Genomic DNA, 25,702 nt, shown 5'->3' with positions numbered 1-25,702 from the left:
CACGTTCTTCACAGGCGCATGCGGTGCTCGAGCCACCCTCCAAGCTCCCCCTTTTCTCCCGTGATTTCACTCACCCGCAAAGCGGGTCGATGAGCTGTCTGTTCGCAGTGTGAATCTACGTGTAAGTGTCAGTGCACAGACAATTCGTGGTTATCAACTGAATAGAACGTGTGTAGCTTCAGTTCACGGCCTTGAGCATTGCAGAAGGAAGGGCGACCTTGACTTTTCTTCCTCCACCCTCAAACAGCTGAAACAGCGAACAGCACACGGGCGCCTCCCCGTCGAAAGCTGTGCGTCTCGTCGCGGGGGCTGGATCGTTGCCTTCCCCCTGTAGAGCGCGGAGGGTGAACTGCGACCGAAAAAAACGTTCTAGAAGCAAGCGCTGGTCTCAATCCCACAAGTACAGCGGATACAGAAGTCCGCCGCAAATGTGTCACTTTCAGAATATCTGAGTGTTTTGCTTGACTGGAGCTGACGTCTTCGCGGAGCCTCTTCGGGGTGATGTTTCGCTAGAGGCAGCAGCGACAGCCCGGGATTTCACTATCCTACCGCAAGGGAATTTTCCAGCGTTTGGATTCCGGCCTTACTGTATGGACTGCTGGTATCGCTCGTATGCAGTGCGAGGGAAAGGCAGCTCGAGAACCTCCGAACGCGGCACACCGCACGGCAGGCGGGACAGATGCCGGAGGCACTTCCCGCCTCGCGTTTCTCCCCTCGTTTGTCACGATTTTCCGGCTGACTCGGACCGTTCCACGGGCGCTTTTAAAAGGGTGTTCACGGCCCGTTAACGCAGCGACTTAAACTCGCCGGAACAGATGTTCTGGCACCTTCGAGCCCGTGGACTTGGCTGTCTTTCGTGTTGCAGCTCGACAATATCGAGCTGAACACTTGCCAACTTACTTCGGTGAATGTACACCCAACCATTGCGCAGATCCGTCTTGACGCCGTTGGTTTTGCTCCGTGGAAAGTGCCGGAGTGTGTAGAAGCCGCGTCTTTATCCGAACCTCGACTGCGAGACGCCTTCAACCTACCCAGCGTTTTATGCTCCATGTCTTGGGGATGTCATTTTCACGGGAAGGGCTCTCTACACGTGTTCCCGTTTCCATACCCGCTGGCCCCGGCTTTTCGTCTGCCTCGGTAAAGTTATATGCATACTTAAGAAAGCTACTCTTTCTTCCTGGCATCGACTTGCATGAAAGCGGCTGTTCGTCTGCGATTTTATGCATGCTCGAACAAGCTCCCTCTGTGACAAGTTTGGCTTCGTTCCGGTGTCACCACGCCTGTCGCCTTTTTCCCGATCTCTTGGCCATCTATTCCCGCGGCTCCCCGTTCGAGGACCTGCGGCCGCTTTTCCCATCTGGCTGCTGCTCGTCGTAGAAGGCGCCTCTGTCCATCCCGAGTTTCTCTGTTGCTTCTGTCTCGGAAGGCGTTTTCTAGGGAGTAAACAAATTTACTACACACCCGGTCAAGTTGGACTCCTGGATAGCGCGTCTGAAGTTGCCAGGCCCCATTCCCCCTCGTAGGTGGTGTGCAGCATTGCACCTATGCAGCTGTCGGGAGTTGCACGCGTTCGACATGAAGTTGCTCTTCTAGCTCTTCTTGGCGTCCTCTCCCTTACGTCTTCTGAGGAACCTCTACGATGGGAAACAAGGGAGACACCGCGCCTTCCTCGGGGAAGGTTCCCCAGAGGGTCGTCACCCTCATCCGGTGGCTAGGACGCGGGGCGAGAGAAGCGCGGAGGCAAGAGAACAAAGAAAATGAGGGCGTCGGTAGAGAGAAGAGGAGTATCTTTCTGCGCAGTGCAACTTCCTTCTTAGGAGGAGGTTCAGGACACCAGCGAAACTCTGAGATACGCCGGAGCGTCTTCGGCTGGTTATCTCGGCAACACAATTCTGGTGACGAAGAGGGCAAACAGCGGCCACCCGCCTTCGAGAGAAGACGAAAGCGGTACCTAACTGTGAGCTGGAAATACAAAAAGAGCATCGGCATGTCGGCGTCATTTGTCTTCGTGTGCAACCAGATTCTCGCCTCAGGTGAGTGGGGAAGCTTCCAGAGAAGAGAGGAAGGCGCGCAACAAGTTGATCTTACAGGGGACGGGAACGACGAAGAGGGCAGGTTTAAAAGCTCTTGTCTCGAAACTCCGGCTCAGGACAGAACACATGGTGTATAAACTCCTAGGGTTCGGACATGTTCCGCGGCAGACTCCCAGTAGCGCATTCATCGTTTTTGGGGTACTCTCGAGGATTTCTTCCCCTTTTAGACGCACATCTGTAAACGCCGTCGTCTATGATGAGGGACAGTGTCCTGCATTTCTTTCTATTCGTGACTGTGGGCCTGCCCCCGTCCTCTCTCCACTCTGGATCTTCATGTCCCCCAATCGCTCCTGCCAGTTTCTCCCCAAGGATGTGTTTTGCTTCGCCCTGAACTCGAGTTGTTCCGACTCTTGCCGTTGCTTCTTCGCATGCAGGTCTCACGTCGATGCCTCTGACGCTGATCGACTTTGGCTGGCTGCCCTCGCTGCTGATGAATCTCCTCTTCTGCGTGCTCTCCTTCGTATGCTCTCTGCTCCTCCTCGAGTCCGTGACGCTCATTGAAAACAATCAAAACTTCAACGAGCGCTTCGAGTACTCTGCTACAGTCCGGCACTACCTTGCGCCTATGCACGGAGCGCGTTCTCAGAAGCGGCTTCACCCGGTCACCGGTACCGGCTTGGGTCCGCTCTCTGGAGGGAGCGAAGGGAGAGACGGAGACAGTTCCTCGACTTCTTCTCCTCCCTCTGCTGGCGCGGTCGACTTCCCCTATGGTCCTGCGCCGCTCCTCAGACGCTTTCTTCGTTTGATGGCCAACCGACAGGGGGGTCGCGAGTCTCCGGCCTCGGGTGTAGAGGCACCACAGCCTGGCGTGGGAAGGAGGGCGGCGGGCGCTGCTCTGGAGGCAGACGGGGAGCAGGCGAGGAAACCAGGCAGGGTCGCCAGTGAAGATGCAATTGTGACTGTCGCGTCACAGACTCCTCCGGAGACTATGGCGAAAGTGAGGTTCTCCGTTTCTTCGGTTTTCCGGGCGCTGGTGTCTGTATGCAACGTGAGGCGATGGTCTCTCCTCGCGGTCGGTGCCGCGACTGATCTGTACACGCGAGTCGTCCGTGGAGTCCACGGCATCATCACCACAGCCCCGCCGCTTCTACCTCCGAGCTTCCCTCGAACGTTTACCATGCTGCTGCACTTGAACACTTTTCTATCTACTTGTTCGGCTGCTCTGCTCGTGGCGTATTGTCTCGATTGTCTGTTTCTGCGCATTTTCTCCTTCACCCTTTTCCTCCCGCTTCTCCCCACGGACGTCAGTCCGTTCCTCTCCGTCTGTGGCGCCGTCGAGTGGCTGGGTGAACTGTCCGCGCTTCTTCTCCGGCCACTTTTCGTTTTCTTCGATGCCTTCGTTTCGCTGCTGTTTCTCCTTCTGTCGCTGGTTGGCGGCCCGATGTCGACCGTCGCGTCCTGGTTCCCGAACTTCGATCCGCAAGCCAGCTTCGCCCTGTTCTTTTCAGACGGCCTGTCGGAAGCGCAGGACGCCCTAGACGCGTCGTGGATGTCGCTTTCGCGTCTCTTCTCTGCGGTTACGAATGCGCTCTGTCTTCCTTTGGGCTTCCTTCCAGAGACCGTCTCGTCTCTTCTTTCTGCGTTTCCCTTGACTTTGCCCCGGGCCTTCGCGATCGGCTACAGCAGAGGCAGTGCCCCGCAGCCGTTCGCGGTGCCGGCACTGCCGTTTCTCTACGCGCTGCCGAGCCAGCACCAGATCGAAGAGGTCTTCTCGGGTGTATGTACACCCAACTGCGACGGAGAGGAGCCGACCACGTCGTCGCTCCTGCCCGCCGTGGTGACGGCTTTTTTCCGCCCCAGAACAGCGGACGCGCAGGGCCACTCGGACGCTGCGCTGTCCGACCTCGCCGCCGCAGCCGCAGGCTCGACCCTCGGGCAGTCCTCGGGTGTATGTACACCGTGTGTCGGGCACATGGGCATCACTCTCGGGTACGTGGTGACCGCTGGGATTTGTCTGCATCTGGCTGCCGCCGATCTGCAGGACAACATGCAACTCCAGTTTCTTTCCTTCGGAGCGATCATCGCGGCCGTCTTTCAGATCACTGCCTCCGCTGCTCTCGTCCTGCTGCGCGTCTCCTCCGCATCCGCCTTGTCGTCCCTCTTCCCGTCCGCCGCGTCGTCGCCCTTGGCGTCCGCCTCGCCGTCTTCAGACGCCACGCGAGCTGTACACATACCCGGCACCTGTGCGGTCGCCCCGCGTATTCCGGGAACGTTCGCTGGCACCGAAGTCTGCGGTCGCGCCGATCAAATTCTGAACCAAGTCGACACTCGCTTTTCACACTCGGAGACACTCGCGAATGGGAAGCTCGAAGGGTCGTTCCTCGCGTCACCCTGGCCTTCCGCAATCGTTCGAGGGAGTGGCATCGGCAGTCTTGTCTCCACCTTCGTCGACGCCTACAGCTTCTCGAATGCACTGCCCAGTTGGGCTAACGAAATCAAAGACGACGTCCCGGTACGGACATGATGTCGTCTCACACAGTGGGGTGTACAGAATCTGGGGTTTAGTGCTCTGCCGTGGTGCTGTGGAAGAGAACGCGCAAAGACTAGACGGCACGGTCGAGAAGTCAGAGAGGCCAACGCCGGAAACACGGACGGCAGACGAATCGGTGCACTCCTGAACCTCGTCTCTTGGGAGCGAAATCGAAAAACGTACACTTGCTCGAATTTGCGTGGACTCGTCGAGCCTCAGCTCAGCGCCGCTTTGTTAGTCAAAAACCATTTGTGACAGCAGAGAGCCCAGGAGACGCGGAGGAAGGTGACCACTCCTTTCGCGGGGGGGGGAGGGGGGGAAGGCGAGGCGTTTGCACACCCCGGTGTTGTCATTGGCCTTGTTTGTTCTGTCTGGGTGTGGTGCAGGTGACGCGTACAATCCTCACGAGCACGGCATTTTCTTGTGCAGTCTATTTCTTCTTTGGCTATCTCTGTGCGGCGGCCTTCCCCGCTCCCTCGGCCTCCTCGAATGTCATCGCCGCCATGCTTCCCTCCTCTCCATCCTTCGTCGCTGTCGCATGCATCTGCTTCTTCCACGTTTTCGCCCTCCTGCCGAACATCGTCACGGGGCAAATCAGTTGCCGGTGAGTGCCGCAAAAGCACGAGAGACGTGGCAGACGCAGAGAGCTGCAAAAAACAGTGAGGGAGTAGAAGTTGGAGGAAGGCCATGCAACTCAGCTGCAGGTGCATCTCTTAGTACGCGGGGCCGGTAAACGAAATTTTTCACGATCTAAGCCAGTAGTCTACCTCGTGGTATTTCCTAAAAAAACACCGGCTTCGGAAATGCTGCTGCTTTGTATCAGAGTGATTCATTTTCTGTCGTTTACTGCGTACGCGCAATCCGACCACAGCTGTCAGATCTGGGCGTTGACGAGAACGAACGCCAGCAGATGCGCAGCGAAATGGGCCAATCCCTTTTCCAGTTCTAGCTTGTGTCAAGGTGATCCCGCATGTTCTTCTACGCGTTCTTCTGCTTGTTCTGTTCTTGTTTTTCTTTGTCGCTTCCTTCATCGTCGATCTCCCCTCCCACCTGCGGTTCGTCTTCCTCAGAGTACCAGTTCTTCGTTCTTATGTGTATTTTTCTTGATCTGTTCACCCGGATCATCGCCTTCGCTTTGTCGTTTCTCTCACAGGTACGATCTGATCAACATGGCGATCTGCATGGACAAGCAGTCTGCGTTTTTCACGGCTTCGAAGCTTCCGTGGTTGTTGTATTGGCTCTTGACTTTCAGTCCCGTTTTCGCGCTCCCTTCCTCGCTCCTCACGCTCTCCACAAACGTCTTGTTGAACTTCGCAGCCCCAGCCGTGGTGTTTATCTACGCGTTGCACGCTTGCGCTGACACTGGGGATTTCTTCGAGGACGAGAGAGAGCTGCTCTCTGAGAGCGGCGACTGCGGCTTGTCTGTCGTCCTCAGCAGAGACCGGAAAAGAGGTAGCGCGTCTTCTGGGGAGACAGATGTCCACGGGTTTTCGCCTTCTCCAGACTCGGCTTTTGAGACTTCTCCGCACCATGCCTCGCCCCTTTTCTCCGCGCGCGTGTCTCCGAGTCTCTCGAGCCCGCGCCATCCGTCACGGCTTCTGGGGGACTCGCTTTCGACGACCGCGTCGACGGGGAGTGTCTCGCCGGACAGCTGCGGCCTGAAAAGCTGTCTGAAGCCGGGGACAGGTGGCCCGGGCCTTCGCGCGCAGGGCAGAAAGAAAACCGTCGTCGCCCGGATTGACGCCGCCTCCTCCACGCCCCGTGCCGGGAACGACGACGGACTCCATCGCCTCCGGATGGAGGCCGCGGAGGCCGGGAGCCGGCACGAGTCCCGGAACTCTTCAGGCGCGTTGGGCTCTGACGGGTTCTCAAGCGTCGAGGCGGAGGCCGGCGAATGGGGCGACTCGACGCCTGGGCTGAAGCGCTCACAGACGCAAGACGTCACGAGACTCGCGACAACGGCTCGAGTCGGCTCTGGGTCTCTCGAACTTCGTAGCCGGCCTACGCATGCAAATCTCGCAAATGTGGGGAACGCAGGAGGGATGGCCCGCGTTTCTGGAGCTGTCGCAGGCGGCGGCTGTGCGCGGTCGCGAGAGGTGCAGAGACAACTGCATGAGTGGCTCCAGGAGTACTCACGGCAGTTGCCAGACAGCGAAGTGGCGCTCCTGCTTCAGCGGCAAGAACAGGAGGAAGAAGACGAGCAACGCAGACTCCAAGAGGACGAAGACGAGGATGCCAAGAACCGCTGCCAGCAACTCGGAAACGCCTGGCTCAGACGGCAGGCCCTTGGCGATCCCTCCGGGAGTGAAGAAGAAGGCGACCTTCGTGAGACAGAGCAGAACGGCGAGAAGGAGGCTCAGGCGCAAGCGCCGGAGAAAGAGATGGCAGAGAGCGACAGAACAATCGAGGGAGAAGGCAGGAGGCGTCCGGCCGGCGACGGCAACTCAGAAGCGGAGGAGGCGAATGAGGAGGCCCCCGATGCTTTGTTAGCACCCATGAACAAGGAAGAACAGACACGCAGTGACGGGGTGGAAGCGCCAGGTAATGAAAATGACAGAGAAAACGAAGTCAATCTCTCTCGTTCGTCCAAGAGGTCACATGTGTCTTTCGGGCGAGTCTCTTTCGACTCGACAGACACGCGGGAGAAAACGCAGTGTGGAGACGGGAACCAAGATGAAAAGGAGGAATGGCAGGCACCGACCTCCAGTCTCCTCGATCATTCCACAGAGGACAAATGCAGTCAGTACGGCGCTTCAGAGAGTCTTGAAGGAGACAAAACCCAAGGGGACAAGGCAGAGAAAGAAGCACTCAAGACTGAGACAGACTCACCGCCGGCTGCTCTCGCACCTGGGGAGATCCCCGTGGAATTCGCGGCGGCGGAGGACGCCAGTCGCTTCGTCAGGAGGCAAGGCCGGACCCGGCGCGTCGACTCTGCCTCGCTCGCGCTGCAGGCCAGGCAGAGGGCGAAGGAAAAACAGAGAGCGGCAGACAGATCCGCAGAGGAAACTTTGGGAGGCGAACAGGCTGACCAGAAAGAGACAAGTGCCGGAGCAACTGAAGATAGAAAACAGGCCGAGGATGCCCGTGTACCATCGGGAGCGGCTTCTGCGAATGGTTTTTCTTCACCTCTGATCTCCCCTTCCACTGACGAGGTGTCCTCGCCCGCTGACGAAGCGCCTCCTTCCACCACCGAAAAGGTGCCGCCTTCTACCGCCCAGGAGGTTTCTTCTCCTGACTGTGTCCATGGGGGGCATGCAGCCACGCCGGCTCTGTTGGCGCCTGGAGAAATCTTGGAGGAATTTGCGCCTGCGAGTGCCGCAAGCACCTTTGTTCGCCGCACTGCGAGATCAGCCCGAATCGACTCAGTGGCTGTGGCACTGCAGAACAAGAAGGCGGAGCGACAGCGGCGGTTGGCGAGGGAACGGAGAAACCGAAACGACGACTCCGAGCTTGTTGGCGAATCCCAAGCAGGAGAAGCGGGTTCAAGCGATCGCCGCCTAGGCGAAGTGGCGGAGGCGCAAACACACGACCCCATTTCTTCGTCGTTGTTTCATCCTTCACCTTCTTCCTCGTCGGTGTCTCTGTCTTCTCCGCATTCGTCTTCTCTGTTGTCTCTTTCTCTTGCGACTTCTTCTGCCTCGGCGGAGTCCCGGGGAGTCGAGGCAGCCGCGCCTTCCGCCGGCGACAGAGACACTTCGAAGGACAGGGGGGGCGAGGGCCCGAAGGCAGGCCCGCAAGGTGTGGGGTCGGTTTCAGGCAGTCCCCGTTGCTCACGGGAGGCATCTGCCGCGCCGAGTGCCTTCGCGAAGCCCGATTCGGACGCGGTTTCCGCTCGTCACATTTCTCTCTGGCATTCGCTGCACAGGGCGACAACGCGTTTCAGAGGCTCTAGCCTTCTGTCGCTGTGGAGTTGGGGGGTGAACGGGGAGTCCAGAGGGAGTCGAGACCCGCCTCAGTCTCTGCTGCGCCAGTGCACAAGCCGCCTTCAGACTCTGCGGATTCCAGGAGCCTCTTGCTTCTCCAAGAGTCAACGACGCGTGTCGACCTCCACCTGTGCGACCAGCGAAGAAGGCCCGCGAGTCGTCGTCTTCGCCTGGCTCCCCACCGTCGAACAGAAACTCGTGGCGACCTACGTTCTGCTTCTCGTCATCTGCTTCTGCGCCATTGTCGCTCTGGCTGAGGACACTCACGCTTTCCTGGAAGCCTTCGTCGTCTTCCTCTCCACGACCGCCGTGTCGCTGTTCCGCCTCCTCCGCGGCGGCGTCTGCGGGACCGCGTGGAAGGGCTTGTATGCATGCATCGGCCTCGTCAGCAGCGTGGTGCCCTCGCCGGTCGCTGCGGTGGTTTCGGACCTCGTTGCGTCTGCTGTCGCATCTCTCGAGGGCGCGGGAGCCGCCGTCGAGATGTTTATCCGAGTCTCAGTGCCCACCCTCGCTCGACGCGCTGTGGCCAGTGCAGAGGCCCTCGTCGTCGGCGCCCAGGAGCAGGCCGGAGGGACATTTGTTGCGCGCACTCTGGGCTCCATCTGGAGACTTCGCAGCTTTTTGTGGGCGGCCGTGCATTTTGAAGAGACAGTGATAGACAGACAGGCCTCTCCGTCGGCCGCGACGAATGGACGCGCTTCTCAGGTTGCTCCCGTCAGTGACGATTTTCACGCGCTCGACGCGGGAGAAGACGACGGGCTGTGGTCCTTCGAGGCCTTCTTCTTGTCGCTGCTCTGTCTCCTCTTGACGGCAATTCCACTCTTCCTCTACGTCTCTCCGGCGAGACAGAGAGAACGGAGGAGGAACCGCTGCATGCAGAGACAGGCGTCAGACAGTCCTCCCTTTCTTCGATGTCCTGACTCCGACGCGTGAGGTGCCTCTGTATGTGTTCCTTCAGCGTTTTCGTTCGCTCTGTTGGTGCCTTGAAAGTGGAAAGGATGGCAAGAAAAAACTGGAAGAAAAGCGGTGCCTCTCGGGGGGGGGGGGGGGAGAGTGGGTGCGCGGTTTCGTGAAAAGAGGCACAGAGACGACGAGGAAGTTGTTCTCCTTTCGTGTGGTCTGCCTTTTGGTCTCTACACTGGGCGAGAAAAAGCAACTACCAGGCAGGGTAGCCACAGTGTGTGCACATGGTGGATGCGTCCTTCCGACAGGGCGCAGTGGCGTCTGAATAGAGAGCACAGATGTCTGAGCACTGGCGACTTCTCGAACAGAAAAACATGGCAAAGACGGGGGGTTTGGTGGTAGTTTTCGACGGAAGTGTTCATGGCTTTGAATGCTCAAGGACGGCTGGGAGAAGAGCAGATGGTTGTCTTTGCTATTGTCGAGAGCAGAGAAAGCATTGGGGAGTCTGGAGAGGCAAACCCCGTTTCTCGACATTCGCAGGTACGCATTCGGTGTTCTTGAGACTTATTGTATCTGTAAAAGAAGCTCTGACGGGCGTGGATTTGAAACAGCCCAAGTGGGGAGGCTGAGTCCAGCAGACGGTCTGCTCGTGATGTGCGATACCGACCGAGTTGTTTTCGTCTTTCGCGCAGATCATCGAAATGGTACGAAACTGGGTGTGTCTGTCCTTTTGCTCGAGACTCGCGACATTGAATACCACAAAGAATGTCTTTTCGTGCAACTAGAAGAAGACGCGACTTGGTTAAGACCGTGGCCCAAGAGTCTGCTTTGGGACTGTTACGTACGCAGAGCTACTGTGACCCTCGATACACAAATGTGTTGTAATATCACCCATACATAAATTTGTGAATATGTCTTTATTTTTAGTTGATATGTGGATCTCCATGTGAAGGTACGGAACGATGTTCCCGGCCCAGATCTTTCGCCGGAGTTTTTTCGCTTTTAGAGTTGAAGTTGTGGGTGGGAAGGCCGGGACACGCAGTTGCACCAAAATGACGTTCGCCCAGGAGCGGAGATTCGCTCCGGTGTTTCTCCGGTGTGGAGAGCGTTTCACAGGAGACGAAGTTTTCCGCTCTACCTGCGTCGCTCCAAAACCGGCATGACCACCGCAACTGTCGCACGTTTCCCTTGTTTGTCCGAGTTTCGTCTGTTTGTCTCGCGTCTGCGTTTTGTGTTTTTTCGAGTCCTGACGACTCGGCGAAAAGGTTGGCAAGCCGGCCTTTGCCAGGGGAAAGAAGGCCTTGTTCCCTCAGTCTTGGCACCCGCCGGGTTTCTCCTACACGCAGAAAGAAACCTACGGACGAGGTTGGTGTGCATGTGATCATCCGAGGAAACGTCGGGGACGACGGCATTTCGTTCTCGCTTCTTCTTTTCAGGCAGTTCCACAGAAACTCAGAAAAAACAGACCCCAGCGAAAGGCAGCGAGGTCGAGTTTAGAGTTCCATGTGACTTCTACCCTATCAAGCGATGAGGGCAGAAATTGATGATAATGAAGTAAAGACAGAGGAGAAGTCTGGTTTTGAAAGACACGGTTTTTATGCTGGGTGTTGATCTGTTTCGGCTTAGATTTGGAGACTTGTCGCTCTTTGGATGGTGCCTTAAACTTGTCCCCAGCTTCGCTCTCATAGTTTCGCTTACCAGAGAGGGCGCATTGCGAGAAGAATAACGATTCTCGCATTGAGGTTGTTTCGTGGGTAGTCCGTTTGTCGGGAAGCGATTTTCCCTAGCCTCGGATTCAATTCTCAAGGTTCACAAACTCGATTCGAGAGACAAAATGTCACAAGAAACACACCGCAGCTCTCTGCGGAACACACTGTGTTTAGGTGCGTCCAATTTACTCTTTCCTCAGTCACTCATCAAATCAATTCCATAGGTAAACCGTGAATTGCTTAGTCGGATTGCGTCTGAGATTCTGTGCCAAAAATCATAAATGCCCAAGGTCCGCGTTTATGTAAATCGAGCACCGACGCAGTGAGGCGGCACTCCGCCACAACCAGGAGGCACGATAAAAAAAATACCAGAGTTGAACCTTGGTGTAGTTTCAACTCCCAGAACAGTCAATTCCTCGCGACCTGTGTACGCATTTCTATTAGTGATTGAAACACCTTCATGTTTCATAGCGAACAAATATTTTTCTTGCAACGACCTTCCGGTATCACGGGAAAGCCATAGTTTCCGTACACAGCTCCGGAGTTGTGAACTGCGCCATTCTCACCTTTGAAACACCTTCATACTTCATAGAGAATAGCTATTTTTCATGTAACGTCTTCTCTGTATAGGTAGATATGAAAAAGAGAAATGCCCTATCATCGAATCCGTACCATGGTTATGGTGTTGCAAACGAAGCAGCGAAATACAAAGCAATGACTGACGGCTTCAAGAACTCTTGAGAAATATGGTGTCTCAGATGTCAGATCAACGAGCGGCATAGCCGCGTACATTCAACTGACTGGCGAAAAAGATACTTTGCCGATCTGAGTCTGTCTGCGTAACAACTCCTTTGAACCGCACACCGACAGGGAATGGACGTTTGCGGCCGAGGGACGCTCCGAGTCGCAAACGGACAAGACCGAGATGGAACACACTACTGCAGAAACAACATGCAGGCAAAAGACCGAGCACGTAGACGAATGTTAATTCTACAGACCATTTCCTATGGCGTTGCACAACCTATCAATGCATTGAAGAGTTCGGGACGCGGCAGCCGGAGAAAAAACAAAAATCCCTTCCACAGTTAGAAAACTGACTCAGAATCCGGCTCCGCCCTTTTCTCATACCCTTTTTCTTTCGGCATGCGACATCGACAGCTTTGCGATGGAAACTTTAATAGTCTGCCTCGGTTCTTGGTGAAGATGACTTCCGGGCGCTCACCGTTTGATTTTTGTCTAGTGCGTCTTGAGGACAGGGTGTTAAACCATGGAGGAAAAGCCTCTTTAATATGAGGGCAAGGGATTTTTTTAATGGGAAAAAAAAGACCTTTTTCAATAGAAGAAAAGCGCTTTTGTGAGGAGGAGCAGTGTAGCGGAGTGTGGAATCGACCGAGCAGATGAGAACTTTTCTCCCTAAGGAAAATTTTCATAAATCCCAACGCTGCCTTTCTCCAAAAATGAGCCAGCCACGGACTCGCTGATTCTGTTTGGGTGCTGAAAATCGAGAGAAAATGTGGTGATTCGCTTAAAAATTTCCAGAAGCGCTTGACACTTTAGGGTTTTGAGACAGAGGTCCTTGGACCGACAGAGCGTGATCCCAGCGTATTGGGGATCGTGACTGTGGCGTATCCACGTTAAGACCCATCCAGCTCGACATGCACGGCAAAGACTTTTCTCTGCTCCCTTCATGTTCGTGTCTTTTCTTCTCGCCAAGACATTCATCCTTCCTTCTGGATGCCCCCGAGAGAGACGGAGAGACTGAAGTGTGTGGGGAGGAAGGAGGAGAGGAGACACGAGAGGGACGAGGAGTAGGAGACACTGGTAATGGTTTCTCCGCTGTTATGTTGGCACTTTTTCTCTGCACAAACTCTGGCGCCGAATCCGAGAGTTTTTTGTTCCAAAATAAGGCGTTCATGACGCGTTTCGAAATCGTCGCCTTGTCTATCTTCAAGGATCCACACGGCGTTCTGCCCCTTCTGGTCCTCTCGTTCTTCCTTCGCCGGTGGCACGGCTTCCTCACTCTTCTGGAGTCGGCGCGACCGCTCCCCTACTGGCGAGTCTGCGCGACTGCATGCGACGCTGCAGTGTCGACTCACCCGCCTCCGCGCCTGCAGGAACTGCTGGACCACTTCCTGCTTCCCCGGGAGAGGCAGTCGGCCCTCCAGGAAGGCGAGGGCGTCACTTCTGCTCGCACCCGACACAGTGCCCACGGACGACCCATTCCCCACAGAAGGCCCCGTCCCCACGGAGGGTATACTCCCCGCAGAGCGCAGGGACACCACCGCGGTCGGCTGGACCTTGTCTGACGAAGCGATGGTTCGAGCAGCCTCGGCGTAGGCCGCAGCCGCGGCTGCTGCGTGCGCGGCAGCGGTGAGAGCGGCGCTGGTGGCGCGGGAGGTGGGGGAGAGGGGAGCAGAAGAGAATCGCGGATCTTTCTCTCCCAAACATCTCTGAGCAGCTCTTTCACATCCGTCCAACGCCTCCATCTCCCCGCGCCTCCTCCGAGTGTCTGGACAGGTCTGAGGGACGCGGACGCCTTCGTGACCCCCGATTGGCGGGAGGGCCGCAAAATCCCGCATCGAGAGAGCCGCGGATTCTTCCTCACGCTTGATGTATCTGTTCACTCTGCGTCGCTGAGAGAAGGCAATCGCAGCAGAAGACAGCGGCCCAGGAAAGGGCCGCGCCGTCTCCCGCCCGCGCCAGTCGCCCTCCCGGCGCCTTGCGTGCAAGTGGAGGTGTCTGCGCGTGAGCGGGCCGACTGTCGAAGAAGAAGAGAACGAAGGTGAGTCCGGCTCGAACAGTTTGTCTTCCCGATGGTCGCAGGAAGGGATGCCCGACATCCACTCCGACCCCTCTGTTTCAGAAAGAAACGAGTCGTGCGCCTGGAAGCCGTCCTCTTCGTCTTCTCGCTCTGTCCCGTCCTTGAATATCCGGACGCGGCCCAGAGAGCAGACAGCCTTCGTCTCGTCCGCGAAAAAACGAGCATGGCGCGCGAAGGTCGTCGGCGACGAGAACGTCCCCATCTCCGCCTGCTTGGTCTCCAAGAACTCCTCCGTCTCCGCGTGGTTGGGATCCAAATTTTGCGGGAAGAGAAAGTCGAACCCGCTGCACGTTGTTTGCCGGGTCATCTGGGCGGCCTCGAGATTCAAATTCAGGGTCTCTTTCTCTGTCGAACACGAGAAGGGCACCTGTGTCTCTCTGCACTCTTCTGAGAGCGAAGCAGCGTGACGCTGGGGCGTAACTTCCAGTCGATTCTCCTGGGATTCGTTCTCTTTGTCCACTCGTGCTCGCAATTGCCTGAAAGGCGGGTCGGTGTCAACCTGGATGAGGTCTCCGTCCAGGCACAGCGACGGGCTTCCGCGTTTTCTCTTCTCCCCAGGTTTCGCGAGTTCTACTTGTTCGTGGTTCTCCGGCTCTTCGCAACGGCCTCCGCGCGTCTCCTCAGTCTCACCAACAAACGTTATCTGGGGACTGTCCTCTTCGCTGCAAAGACAAAAGAGATCGTCGCGCGGCCACGCCGGAGGACATGGTCTCCCCGCCCGGTCTCCCCTGCCGAAGACGAAGATTCCAGAAGGCGAAAACCCCGCGACGGCGCTCCTCTCGTCACTCGCATCCTCCCCTTCCTGGCTGTCTCTCTCTGACGAGCATCTCTCCGATCCAAGCTGTTTCATGACGCATGTCTCCTCTTCACTCTTACGAGACAAAGAATCACCCTCAAGAAGGCCTGGATTCGTCTCGTGGCCCCGCGGAAGAGACAGGCCGAGCTGCAGGGCCTCAACTGTCTCGTCAGGAGCCGAAGAAGCACCAGATGACATGGTGGCACCAGCTGCGCGGGCCTCTACTGGCGTCTGGGGGGTTGAGTTAGGCGTCTTTGCTTCTGTTTCCTCTTGCTCGGATAAGTCCCCTTGATCCTTTGTGGCCTCGACCTGGGCATCAAGAGGGAGAGAAGACGCCTCCGGCAAATCAGGGGAAACCGGACTCTGCGGCGACGAAATGACGCCCCCACACGCGCGCACCGCGGGTGAGGAGAAGCAAGCGATGTGGTCAAAGGGTACGTTTTCTTTGTCGCTGTTTTGTCTGCGTTCATGGTCAGCCTCCCTTCCTATCCCGGTCACAGGACGCAGGTGCGTGTGAGACAAGAGGCTCTGTGCACTCCACGCGAGCCTCTGAGGCGTCATCCTGCCTCTATAACCCTGACATTCCATTTGTCTCCGCGAGTGCTCTCCCTCAGCGTGGTCGAGAATCCTCGGAGACGCAGTCTGCTCTCCAGTTTCACCTCCATCCTCGTCTTCTTTCGACGATTCTTCGCGTGCTTCTCTTCTGCTCTCTGCGTCCCCTACGGCTTTGGGGAGCGCAGGCTGCGCCGTCGAGTTCCGAAGCCCCGCCGGGGGCCCGCCAGAGAGAACCAGGGGCGAGTAAGGCGACGAAAAGTGGAACTCAGCCGCTTCGCGCACTTGGTCCTTTTCCAGATCGAAGCTGTCCATCCGCCTGGTTTCCTGTCCAGGAAGCAAAAGAGCTACGTCGTTCGTCTCCGTAGTGCTCTCTTCCCTGTCTCTCAGAAACAGAGCTGGCTCGGTCATCGGGCAACTGCCGCTTCCAAGCTCAGTCGACGCGTGCAGATGAAGAGACAGCTCCGTTGTGCGCGACGGCGCGAAGACGGGATGCCTCTGGAGAAGGCTCACGGCCTGTTCCATGGACTTTTCTTCTCCTTCCGCATCAAGGAGCGAAAGGCCTCGTCCTTTAACGCTTGCAATAGACGCGAGCAAATAGCCGCCTTTCTCCTCGCGGCCAGGTAGGAAAGAAGAAGACAAAGGCGGTGCATTAGCGAGAGAAACAGGCAGAGAGAGATCGCAGGTCGCGGGAGAGATGCAGGGAGAAGAAAAAAACGATGTGCGTGCTATTGAGACACCCGAGGCGGATGCGGCAGACAGCTCGTCGCTGTGAATCTCTCCGTAAAATCCGGGTTCGCTCTTCTCGCACCCGTCACTTTCCTCTGTTGCTTTCTCGCCTTGATGCTTTTCATCTTCTTTCTCACCCAGATTCTTTGCTGCATGCGCTTGAACCAGGTCGCCTGGGGTCGCGGAATCTTCCCCGGCGGCCTCACACTGACGAATCGAGGCTCCGCCTTCGTCACACCTCAGGAATCGCAGAAGCTCTGACGTCTGTGCAGGCAATCCCAATGTCGGGGCAACAGAAATTTCTAAATCGGCGGGAGCAGGGCGACCCCCCACAGTCTCCCGAGAGCCGAGAGAGGGTAGGCCCAGACGCGCGGCAGACGCAGGGAGAGAGCAAGAGGCGAAGGAGACCGGACGCGGGGAACGAGGACAAGAAGACGACAGAGAGAGAGCAGCGCAAGACGAAGGAACCGGCTGAGAAGATAGCGGCCACAAAAGATCAGGAGTCGAAGAGAGAGGCGACGAAGAGTCGAGTTCCGAATAAGAGGCGGAGCCACAAAACGGGAGATGAGGCGCAGCGACGTGAAAGGCCGACGGGAGATCCGGAGAGAACGAGATAAGATGAGATGACGAGGTAATGTGGGAAGGAGAACAGCTTGGAGAGGGAGAGGCGGAACAATAGGAGGCAGGATCAATGCTGGCTGAAGGTGAGCACGAAGATGAGGACGCGGGGAAAGATGCAGAAGCGTCTACAGAGAGGTTGGAGGACCACAGCACGGTTGTGGAGGAAGGGCAGGTTGGCAACAGCTGAGACGAGGCAGCAGAGACAGACGCTGCGGACGGAGACGAAGACGCGCCGCACGACAAAGGCGAGCAAGACAGTGACGAGGCGGAAGCGAACGAAGAAGATGCGAGAGAGCAGGACGCGTATGGCGAGAAGGCCTCCGAAGGAATCTTCTGGGCAGCAGACTGCAGACCTACATCATGTCCTGACATGTCACGGGAAAGAAAATCCAACGGGGACGAGGGAGACAACACGACCGACGGACAGTTTGCCGGGTTCATAATCACCAGACTTTTCGTTCGAGAGACTGGGGAAGCGGAAGGCGCATGCATCGACAACAGAATAGGACAGGAAGGGGAAGACCGCGGCGGCGAGCACGAATTCGACCGGGGAGGAGCTGAAACAGAAGCGGGGCGACGCGACACCCGAGAAGCGTCGTCGACGGGACGCGAAGACGCAGCGAACCCCAGATCTGAGTGCAGCTTTCGAGGGAAGCCTCCGGATGACGGGGACTCGAAAGGCCCGCTGAAACCCCCAGAAGCATCAGGACCGAAGGAGCATGACCGCGACAGAAGACCACATTGTGGAGGAGTCCAAGCATCTGATAGGTCCACCTCCCCTACTCGGGCGGAAGTCTTCTCATTGTCAGCTGCAGCTTTCGAGCTGTCTACCTTCTCGGCAGGTGCTGCGGGTCTCAGAGACTCGAGCGCGACCCCTGGGGGCGAGGACGAAGTGAGGGAGCGAGCCCCCAAAAACGGGGGACTCCGCGGCGAAAGAAAGTGAAGCAGAGAAGGTGAAGAAGCAATCGCTCGCGGGGGGGCTGCCTTGTGCAGAGACTGTTGAAGGAGAAGGCGGCTGGGGCGGCGCCAGGAACCACAGAGACTCGGCGAAGTTTGCGCTTGGCTGACCCACGAATCGTCGGGCTCTGGATTTGCTCCGTATAGGTCCACACAGTCCCCGCCTTCTTGTTCAGGACCGAGGTCGAAGAAGGTTGAGCCAAGGGGCGGTGGGGCCGAAGGCACGCTCGAAGAAAGGTCTTCTCTCTGCAGAAAAAGCAACAGAAAAGAATCACCCAGTTCCCTCCAAGTTCAGACGCCGAACGGGACAGAAACATGCGAAATTCGCTAGAACGCAAGAGAAGTCATTCGAGAAAGGAACAACAGCTCTCTCGAGTGTGTGGCTGTGCGTGAAAACTTACCCAAGTGACACATTCAAATCTTCCGCGGCAGTCATGGGGCCTACCTGTCCACCTCCGCCTATACTCTTCCTTCTTTTTTCTCTCACCTTAAGTTCGCGGCTGAAGCCGAATACAGCGCCAGCGTCAGATTCGGTGACTCGGTCGTGGGGTGCTTTGTATCCGAGCAGGGGGGAGTCTGTCGTGTCGTCGTCCAGGCGATATTCCCCCTCTCTCTTCGCTTCTGCCCTATCGCATCTCGCCTGAGTCCCTTGGTCTCTACCCCGGCGCTGACGACCCCAGCATACGGGCCTTTCGGATGTTTTTGCGAAGAATCCGCGGTCGAGTCGAGTGGCTGGAGATACCAGAGACGGGGAGCCCAAGCCCGGGGTGACGCCTGCCAAGGAGTGCACGCGTATAGCCTTGCCTTCAGACAAGTCTCCAGTGCTGGGTGGTCTCTGGCGTCTATCAGAAGAAACAGCGCCCATGCCAGAGCCTCGAGTTTCGTGACCGTCTTCGTCGCCCTCCCTGGTCGTGTCTGACTTTCCTTCCGCCTTTCTCGGCGACTTGTTTGCGCCAGGAAACTTCCAAGAAGCAACAGTTCGAAGAGGCGACGAGAGAAACGATGAAGAAACGGAGGCTCGGGAGACCAGCGACGCGTCTCCAGGCTTCGAAGATGCCCCTGAAGAAGAGATAGGGGAGTGCCCTGGGGCTGGAGCGCCTGCTAGCTCGAGAGAAGAGCGCTGTAGACGCAGGGACCGAAGGCCGCGAACGCCAGCGCCGTCAGTCGTTTCTGTTCGTGCCAGAGTCTCTCGCTGTCTCTGCAGTTCCCGAGACGTCTCCTGCTGCAGAAACGCTGCGAGAAGCGACGAGTGGCGTCTCGCGTCCGGGGCGAAGAAGGCCAGCGCGGCCGTGGCCGCCGACCTGGGACAGGTGCGCTCTTTGAAGTCCTTCGGGGCTGTGGGCTCTTGAAAGCCTTCTGCGCCGGAACCCTTTCCTGCATCGGGCGTCCTCTCGCAACTCGGAGTGTCGAGTTGGCACAGCGAAGGTCGCTGAAACCTCCTTCCAGAGATGCTCGGCGCGGACAGCGGGGCGAGGAGCGCCTTGGTCGACGGAGCCTCAGGGGGCGAAGCGGGGGCCTTGACAAGAGACGGAAAGAAGGGTGAGCTGGAAAACGGGCCTTGTTGAGGTAAGAAGCGGTCGAATCCTTTCTTGCCTCTGAGGAAGAAGCGCCGTCTGAACGCAGAGGGCAGGAGTGTGGGATCGCTCTGCCACGGGGACTCCCTCTCTTGAGCGGGATCCGGGGCCAGCCGGCCGGAAAAGTCACAAACTTCCCCCTCTACTTTCCAAGGGCGCTTCTGTGCGTTTCCAGGATTCTCATCGGACGCACCGCAGCCAGTAGCCTCGGTGTCGCAGCGCAAAGGCATGTCCACGACAGGATCAGCGCCTTCGAAGAGAAGGGCAGAGACTGGGTGAGGCGCGTGGAAAGGTGTGGAGTCTGCAGACGCAAAGGCGTCATCTGAAAACAGGTCTCCGTCTTCGACATCAGTCTGCAGTCCATCATAACTGTCTTCGCAGAAACAGAGTCGAGACGTCTCCGGTTCAAGCAGGGACGACGCTGCGAGTAAAGAGTCACACGAGCCTAGTCGTGCCCTGGACTTCGGAGATCCATCTGTCCCGACGAACTCTTCCTCGTCTTCCCCTTCATCATCCACTTCTCTTTCGTCACCTTCTTCCTCAGCCTCTCCCTCTTCGTCATCCCATGGCTCGTCTTGTGTCTCTGCAGTCGCGCCGCGCTCCGCGGGTCCCACCAGCAACTCGGCAGGGTGCACAGATTGGTCAGTGCTTGGCCAGTACCCCGCCTCAGACAGGCGCCTCTCCCTGTCATTTTCTTCTTTCCCCAGTCTCCGCCCTCTGCTTTCCTCCCGTCGTCCTCCCATGTCTCTGTGTTTCCCCCGATGGAGCAGCCCGGCCACCGAAACGGTTCGCGCCGGCATGGCTCGACACAGAAATTTTGAGTGCTTGTCTCCTATAAAGACGTTGGCTCCTTCTTTCGATAATGGCGAGTGGGACATACACATGGAGTCCCCAGCTGTCCAGCTGCTGCGACGACTGGCCTGTCGGTGACCGAGAAGACGACCCGGCTCTTGCCGACCTTCACAGCTCCCTTCAGAGCTGCTGCTTCTGCGCCTCGCGCCAGCGTCCCACTCCGAGACAGGCGATCCCGCAAAAGCCCCGTCCGTTGTTGCACGAGGAAATGCCAAAGTTTTTACGTCATTCAAAACGAAAACTGGGGGCGGCAACGAACCGGGCTTGCGCAGTCTGGGGAGTTTCTTCGAAAAACATGGATCTCCGGGAGTCCTCGTCTCGCCAGGACTCGGGGCACTACCGATCGCCCGGTTCAACGAGACCGTGGTCGGCCGCCAGGGGACGCGCTTTTTCAGCGTGGGTAGCAAGGGAGGATGGTCGCTCCTGATCGGAGACTGGTCAGCGCAGGAACTCAAGTTGCTGTCGGTTTTTCTGAGGCTGTCGCGAGGACCTGCAGCGTCGGCGAGCAAGAAGCTGTGGAGCGAGGGAGAAGAAGAAGCCCGAGTCTCGAGGGAGGCCATGTCCATCGCTCCTAGGGCTTTCGCAAGGTCGCTCGATCCTGCTTCCTCGGTGGACTCTTTCTTGCCTTGGATTACTCGAACGGCCCGGCGCCGGGACCCGAGACTCGCGAGGGACGGCAAAGAATTCTTCAACTCTCCCTCAATGCCAGCCTCACAGTCCTCGTCACTCTTTGCATGCGGCCCAGTGCCTAGACGATGCGATAGCAGCATTCGCGACCCAGACTTCCCGACGCCTTGGCACCCGGACCCTCGGCCCTGCACGGCCCTAGGAGACACCTGTCTCCGCCCCTGGTGCCGGACACCCGACACGGTGCGGTCGAGGCGGCCGCGGCCGCCTCCAGCCTTCGCAGACTTCCAGGAGCCCCCAGAGAGATGAGGAGAGGCATCCCCCAACGGCTGCTGATGCGCCCGAGACGCGAGGTGCGCCGCAGAGGCGGTCTCGACGGCACGTTGTCGCGTCTGGCTCGCGGCCTTCTTGGTGCGTAGATTGGAAGAGACTTTTCGGAAGAAAACTTGGAGCGGGACAAGAATGTCCCCGTAAAACGACTCCAGATTCATGCCAACATTGTGGTTCCCGTCCGCAAACCGAGCAACGCGAAGCGAAGGCGGCTGACGCGCCGCTTGCCACAGCCGCTTTGCATGCGCGACGGGGATCACATCATCCTGTGGAGAAAAGGGGAAGCAGCGCCCACTCAAGAAAGAAAAAAAGTTCTACGCAACCACACGCAGAGAGGCACAAAGCGCTACAGCAAAGGACTCATGCGTGCATGCGGGCAAGTACAGCAGGGAGGATGAAACGAACGAGTCGCGATGGTTCTCCTGAGAAAGAAGCTAAGCGAGGTACGGGATGGACAGAGCCAATGCGTAGGTGTGGGAGTAACCAAGAAGGTGACTAGAAGAAAAACCACTAGCAATGGGGACAGGGTGTGTAGAACAAAGCAGCGCGCAGAGGAAAAATGAAAGAAGCAAGGTCTGTGCGTACCTCCTTCCCGTGAATTATGCATAAGGGGACCGTGGGAATGCTGGCAATTGCTGCTTCGTTGTTCCAGTGATGATGCACCAAGACCTCTGTGAGAACCAGAGGCGCGTCTGCCCAGTCCGAGGCCACTGCCTGAAAGCGCAAAACGCACCGACGCCGAGAGGAAAGTCAAAGAGCGAAAAAAGAGAGCGCAGAAACACCGGAAGGGTCAAAAAAGTACAGCAGACAACCAGGCAAGAGAATGGAGACACGATGGCGGCGTAAGACTGCAACCCTCTGGAAACGAAGCACCCCAGGTTCGCAGTTCTACTCCGGGGCAAATCTGTCTCAAGTGTATCCTCATTTGCATTTGGAGAGTCAGTCTAAGCATGAAGGGCAGCGAATCGAGTCAGCGCGAATGGACTGATGTGGGAAACGTGGTTACGGAAGACACACAAAACGGGCGCGCGGCAAAGAGAGCAACACAACAAAAGAGACCCTCTTCAGCAGCGTGGTAGGAAAAAACACCGAAGTAAATGCAAAGCGGTCTTTTCGTCACAGCAGACCTTCTAAGTGGGTCGCCAGTTTCGCCTGCACGATTGTGCATCCGAAAATGCATCTTTCAATTTAAGATGAAAATCGGTAAACTTACTGCCAAAGAAACGTAAGGGGAGACAAGAACGAGGCCGCCAACTTGGACGTTGCACTGGGCCAGCTGAGAGGCGAGCCATGCAGCGGCTCCCGTCCCAATGGACCGGCCGCAGAGAATGATTCTCTCGATAGGGAACAAAAGCTTGTCCACAAGGAACTCGAACGCAATCCGCGCGCACAGGTCTATGCCTCGGCTGCTCTTATCGTAGTCCTCGAGAAGGCCGTACCCAGGATATTCGAAAATAAGAACGGTAACTCCGAGCTCATCGGCAACGATCTGCAGCCAGTCGCGCATCATGTTTGCGTCGCATGCGTTTCCGTGGAAGTAGAGGAGACAGAAGCCTTTGCCGTCCTTCCGTCTTCCTTCAGCGCCACCGCAGCTCGCCCCGCAGGCTGTCTGTCCAGCCCTGGCCGCGTGATCTAAGCCATGTGCATCGAAAGACCTTCCACTACACTCTTCGAAGAAAGTAGCACCTCGTCCACCGAGCGCCTGCGCGGCTTTAGGGCTGGAGGGAGCGGTCTCGTGTGAAACACTGGACCGTGGAAAAACAAAGTCAGGCAGCGAAGACGCGCTGCTTGCCTCTATCTCGGCCCCGGAATGATCGGAACTGGCGCTCGACCTGCCGAGGAGAGCCTCGGCTCCAACAGCGCCCTCCTCGCCAGCTGCATGTGAAGCGCCTTTCTTCCCGCGTGAAGGCTGGCCAGCGGCGGCCGAGCCAGAGTTTCCAGTGTCTGGGGTATCGCTTCCTGAGTCTTTCTGCCGTGCGGGTGCCAGAACAGAGCGGGAAATAGGAGGTCGCGAAACAGAGGTTTCCACGGAAATCTGTGTGGAGACACAAGGGGAAGAGCAGGGGCGGGGTGTCGAGGGAGTGGAAGCCCAAGGAGCTGCACAGACGCCAGGAGACAGGTGAGAGCGGGAGGGGAAGCCTCCAGAGAGCAAGGAACCGGCGAAAGGCGCGGATCCGCGCCGTGTCGGAGTAAGCCGCGGTCGAATGAGAAACGCTGGAACCTCCCGAGAAGGGATGTACTTGGATCGAAGCAACAAAAGGCCGGGTGTGTCCAAGCCGTAGGAAGAAGGGGGTGCAGGGAAAACAAGGGTGGAATCCACGAGGGGATTGCTGTAACTCGTCCCCATGATTGCCGACAACAAAAAAGCGATCTACGCAGCGGGAAAAACAGGCAACCACGACAGACTGCAGTGAGGCGAAACAGGCTATATTCAGATGGCACGCATTGTTTCAAGAGTCAAGGTCGTGCAAGGGAGACGAACAAGCCGCAAAAGAAAAAGCCGTTACGCCTTTATGCGCAACGGGTGTAGAAACTCTCTCACAATTGTCGCTGTCAAACCGTCGATTGTTGAAGGAGTGAAGCGATGACGGCCGTCCTAAGAAAACCGCTTCGAACGTCCCGCACGAAAAGAACAAGCTTGCGCGAGATATGGATGGTACTGATGAAGTGGAAAACGAAGCTCAAGGCGGTCGCGAAAAGAGTGCGAAAGTTGCTAATAAAACTCGAGAAAAGATTTTCGTTCTTTCCCTCTTAGAAGAAGGAAGCATTGACCCGCTTGCAAGGATCATCCTTGCCGTAGCGACACACGAGTTCGAAACTGAATGCACAAGGCAGAGTCGGCATCTAGTGGCAGAAAAGGGGGAAACGTGGAAAAGGGAAGAAGGAAAATCTAGAAAAGGGAAAAAACGAAGCCACACGATTTTTGGGAGAGAGGGTGTAGCGACGCAGATCGCGTTTATCGGGTCTTCATTGTCGCTGGGAAAGCTGCACGGTACGAGGGAAAAGTGGACAGTGACGGCTTCCATCCGTTTCAAAAGGGAGAAATTTACCGGCAAGATGTGGATGTTTTTCAAAAACGCAGGAAACTATGGGGAATATTATGCCACTTGTCGCCCTTTCTAACTAAAATTTTGCGTTTTTCATTAAGGAAAGATAGTGTTGGTAGGTGGGCAACAAGGACCTGGACGGGCCATCCACAAGTCCAGCATCCAAAGTCGTCGTGGCTTTTCCGTTCATTTCTCACTACCGAAAAAAGTTCATTTCATGAAGAAAGCTTCGAGAAGGCGAGGAGAAATGATTGGCGGGGCAATACCACACAAGAGTGCATTAGAATCCTGAGAGGTTGATACCACCTCTCCCAAAGGCGGGTAGCTATGCAGCAAGCGAAGAGGGGGGAGGAGAGTCCCGTTGCGGGAGGTCGTTTGTACCGGAGAGGGCAATGCGTGGTTGCAAGACGGCGAAATCGGAAGTTATAGGCGTGGACGAAAACCCCGGCCTGAAACGCCAACTGAAAGAGTGCAAAGGAGCGCAAAGAAGAGTATGAAAGAGCAAACGACGCATCTATGTTACACAAGCTGCGGCTAACGAGATCCAAACCTCTTGCACATACACAGCATTCAACCAGACCCTGGAATCCAAGACACTTCCTCGTGCGGCGTTTAGCAGAACCACCCGCCACGGGCATCAGACGCTAAGCCCACAAGAACAACGTCGGCGTAGCTATTCCTTGGTCAGTTTTAGACACATAAAGGACGAAATAGTATTGGCCCATACGGATGGGTACAACGTGTTTCGCGCTCATTACCAACAGTTTTGATTTCTCATTCGGGACAGGCGACCCACAACGGGATAACCCAGGGGGTGAGAACTCGGGGTAGGGCTGCTTCGCAGCTGTTTCCTCTTGTCTGGCCGTGGTGCTATCGCACCCGTGCCCAGTCCGGGGTTTCCATGTCCTTTGCCAAAGCGAAAATCTCGTCATCTCTCTCTGCTAAAGTCTGGATTTAGCATGTCTTATGGTTTCCGCAGACCTGGTTTCCGGGAAAGCCGGTGAGGAGTTCCGTTGTTCCCTTCCTGAGGGAACCAACTCAAGCCTCTCCATGCAGAGGTCCTGTCTACGCAATCGGGAAACACACTTGACGAACGGTAACACCCTGTTGACATGACCCGGATTTCGCTTGCCACTTCGGACAGTTTTCCTTTTTTTCTCTGCGTGTCTCGTTTTCCTGGCCTGGAGTTGTCTGCATTTACCACCGTCACTGCCAAACCCGCTGAAACCTCTGTGTATGAGAAATACAAAGGTAGGTCCAAGTCGAGACTCAAGTGCAGGCTAGAAATCCAATTGGCTGGTAGCCGTACCAGTTGGGAGGGTAGGAAGACACCGGGCGAGGGCTGCGTAGCAATTACCTAGCTAATGGTCTTCTACTTGGAAAGGCAGTATCGTCGAATTAAATAGCGGAGGAACTTCTCGTTCACCAGCTGGTGAGGATAAAGCACACCACGGGTGTCATGTAGCAAAAACACCAGCCACCACTTCAAGATAACGAGACCGATGGCTGTCAAGCCAAAGGGCATGTGAAACACGCTGAAACATCTAGTCTGCGATGAAACATCACCTCCCGGATTCGTGAGGTGAGCTAAGGCACCTCTTCAATTTTCTCAGAAGCGACAGGCTTCATGCGAGCCATGTTCCCCTGCCAGTGGACATCTGGTCTAGAGAGCTTACCAGCACCCAACCTCGCGAAAGC

General features: G+C 56.7%; 2 protein-coding genes across 2 annotated transcripts; one reads left to right on the top strand and one right to left on the bottom strand.

Moving 5' to 3' along the window:
- The first annotated feature begins 375 nt into the window (after nucleotides 1-375).
- Nucleotides 376-12,382, top strand: TGME49_309910 (hypothetical protein). The gene is made up of 4 exons (XM_018782594.1): nucleotides 376-2,033; nucleotides 2,468-4,545; nucleotides 4,950-5,167; nucleotides 5,717-12,382. The coding sequence occupies exons 1-4, from the start codon at nucleotides 1,640-1,642 to the stop codon at nucleotides 9,417-9,419; spliced, it is 6,393 nt and encodes a 2,130-aa protein (XP_018635599.1). The 5' UTR covers nucleotides 376-1,639; the 3' UTR covers nucleotides 9,420-12,382.
- TGME49_309890 (hypothetical protein) lies at nucleotides 11,750-24,496 on the bottom strand. The gene is made up of 4 exons (XM_018782593.1): nucleotides 22,171-24,496; nucleotides 21,543-21,671; nucleotides 18,062-21,223; nucleotides 11,750-17,820 (listed from the first exon to the last, which is right to left on the bottom strand). Exons 1-4 carry the CDS (start codon nucleotides 23,302-23,304, stop codon nucleotides 12,817-12,819), a joined length of 9,429 nt encoding a protein of 3,142 aa, XP_018635600.1. The 5' UTR covers nucleotides 23,305-24,496; the 3' UTR covers nucleotides 11,750-12,816.
- Nucleotides 24,497-25,702: the final 1,206 nt, after the last annotated feature.

The sequence above is a fragment of the Toxoplasma gondii genome, chromosome XI (assembly GCF_000006565.2).
Source record: "Toxoplasma gondii ME49 chromosome XI, whole genome shotgun sequence".
In the NCBI taxonomy this organism is placed as follows: Eukaryota; Apicomplexa; class Conoidasida; order Eucoccidiorida; family Sarcocystidae; genus Toxoplasma; species Toxoplasma gondii.
The sequence above is the reverse complement of the archived record's forward strand: the minus strand, read 5'-3'. Positions and strand labels throughout refer to the sequence as shown.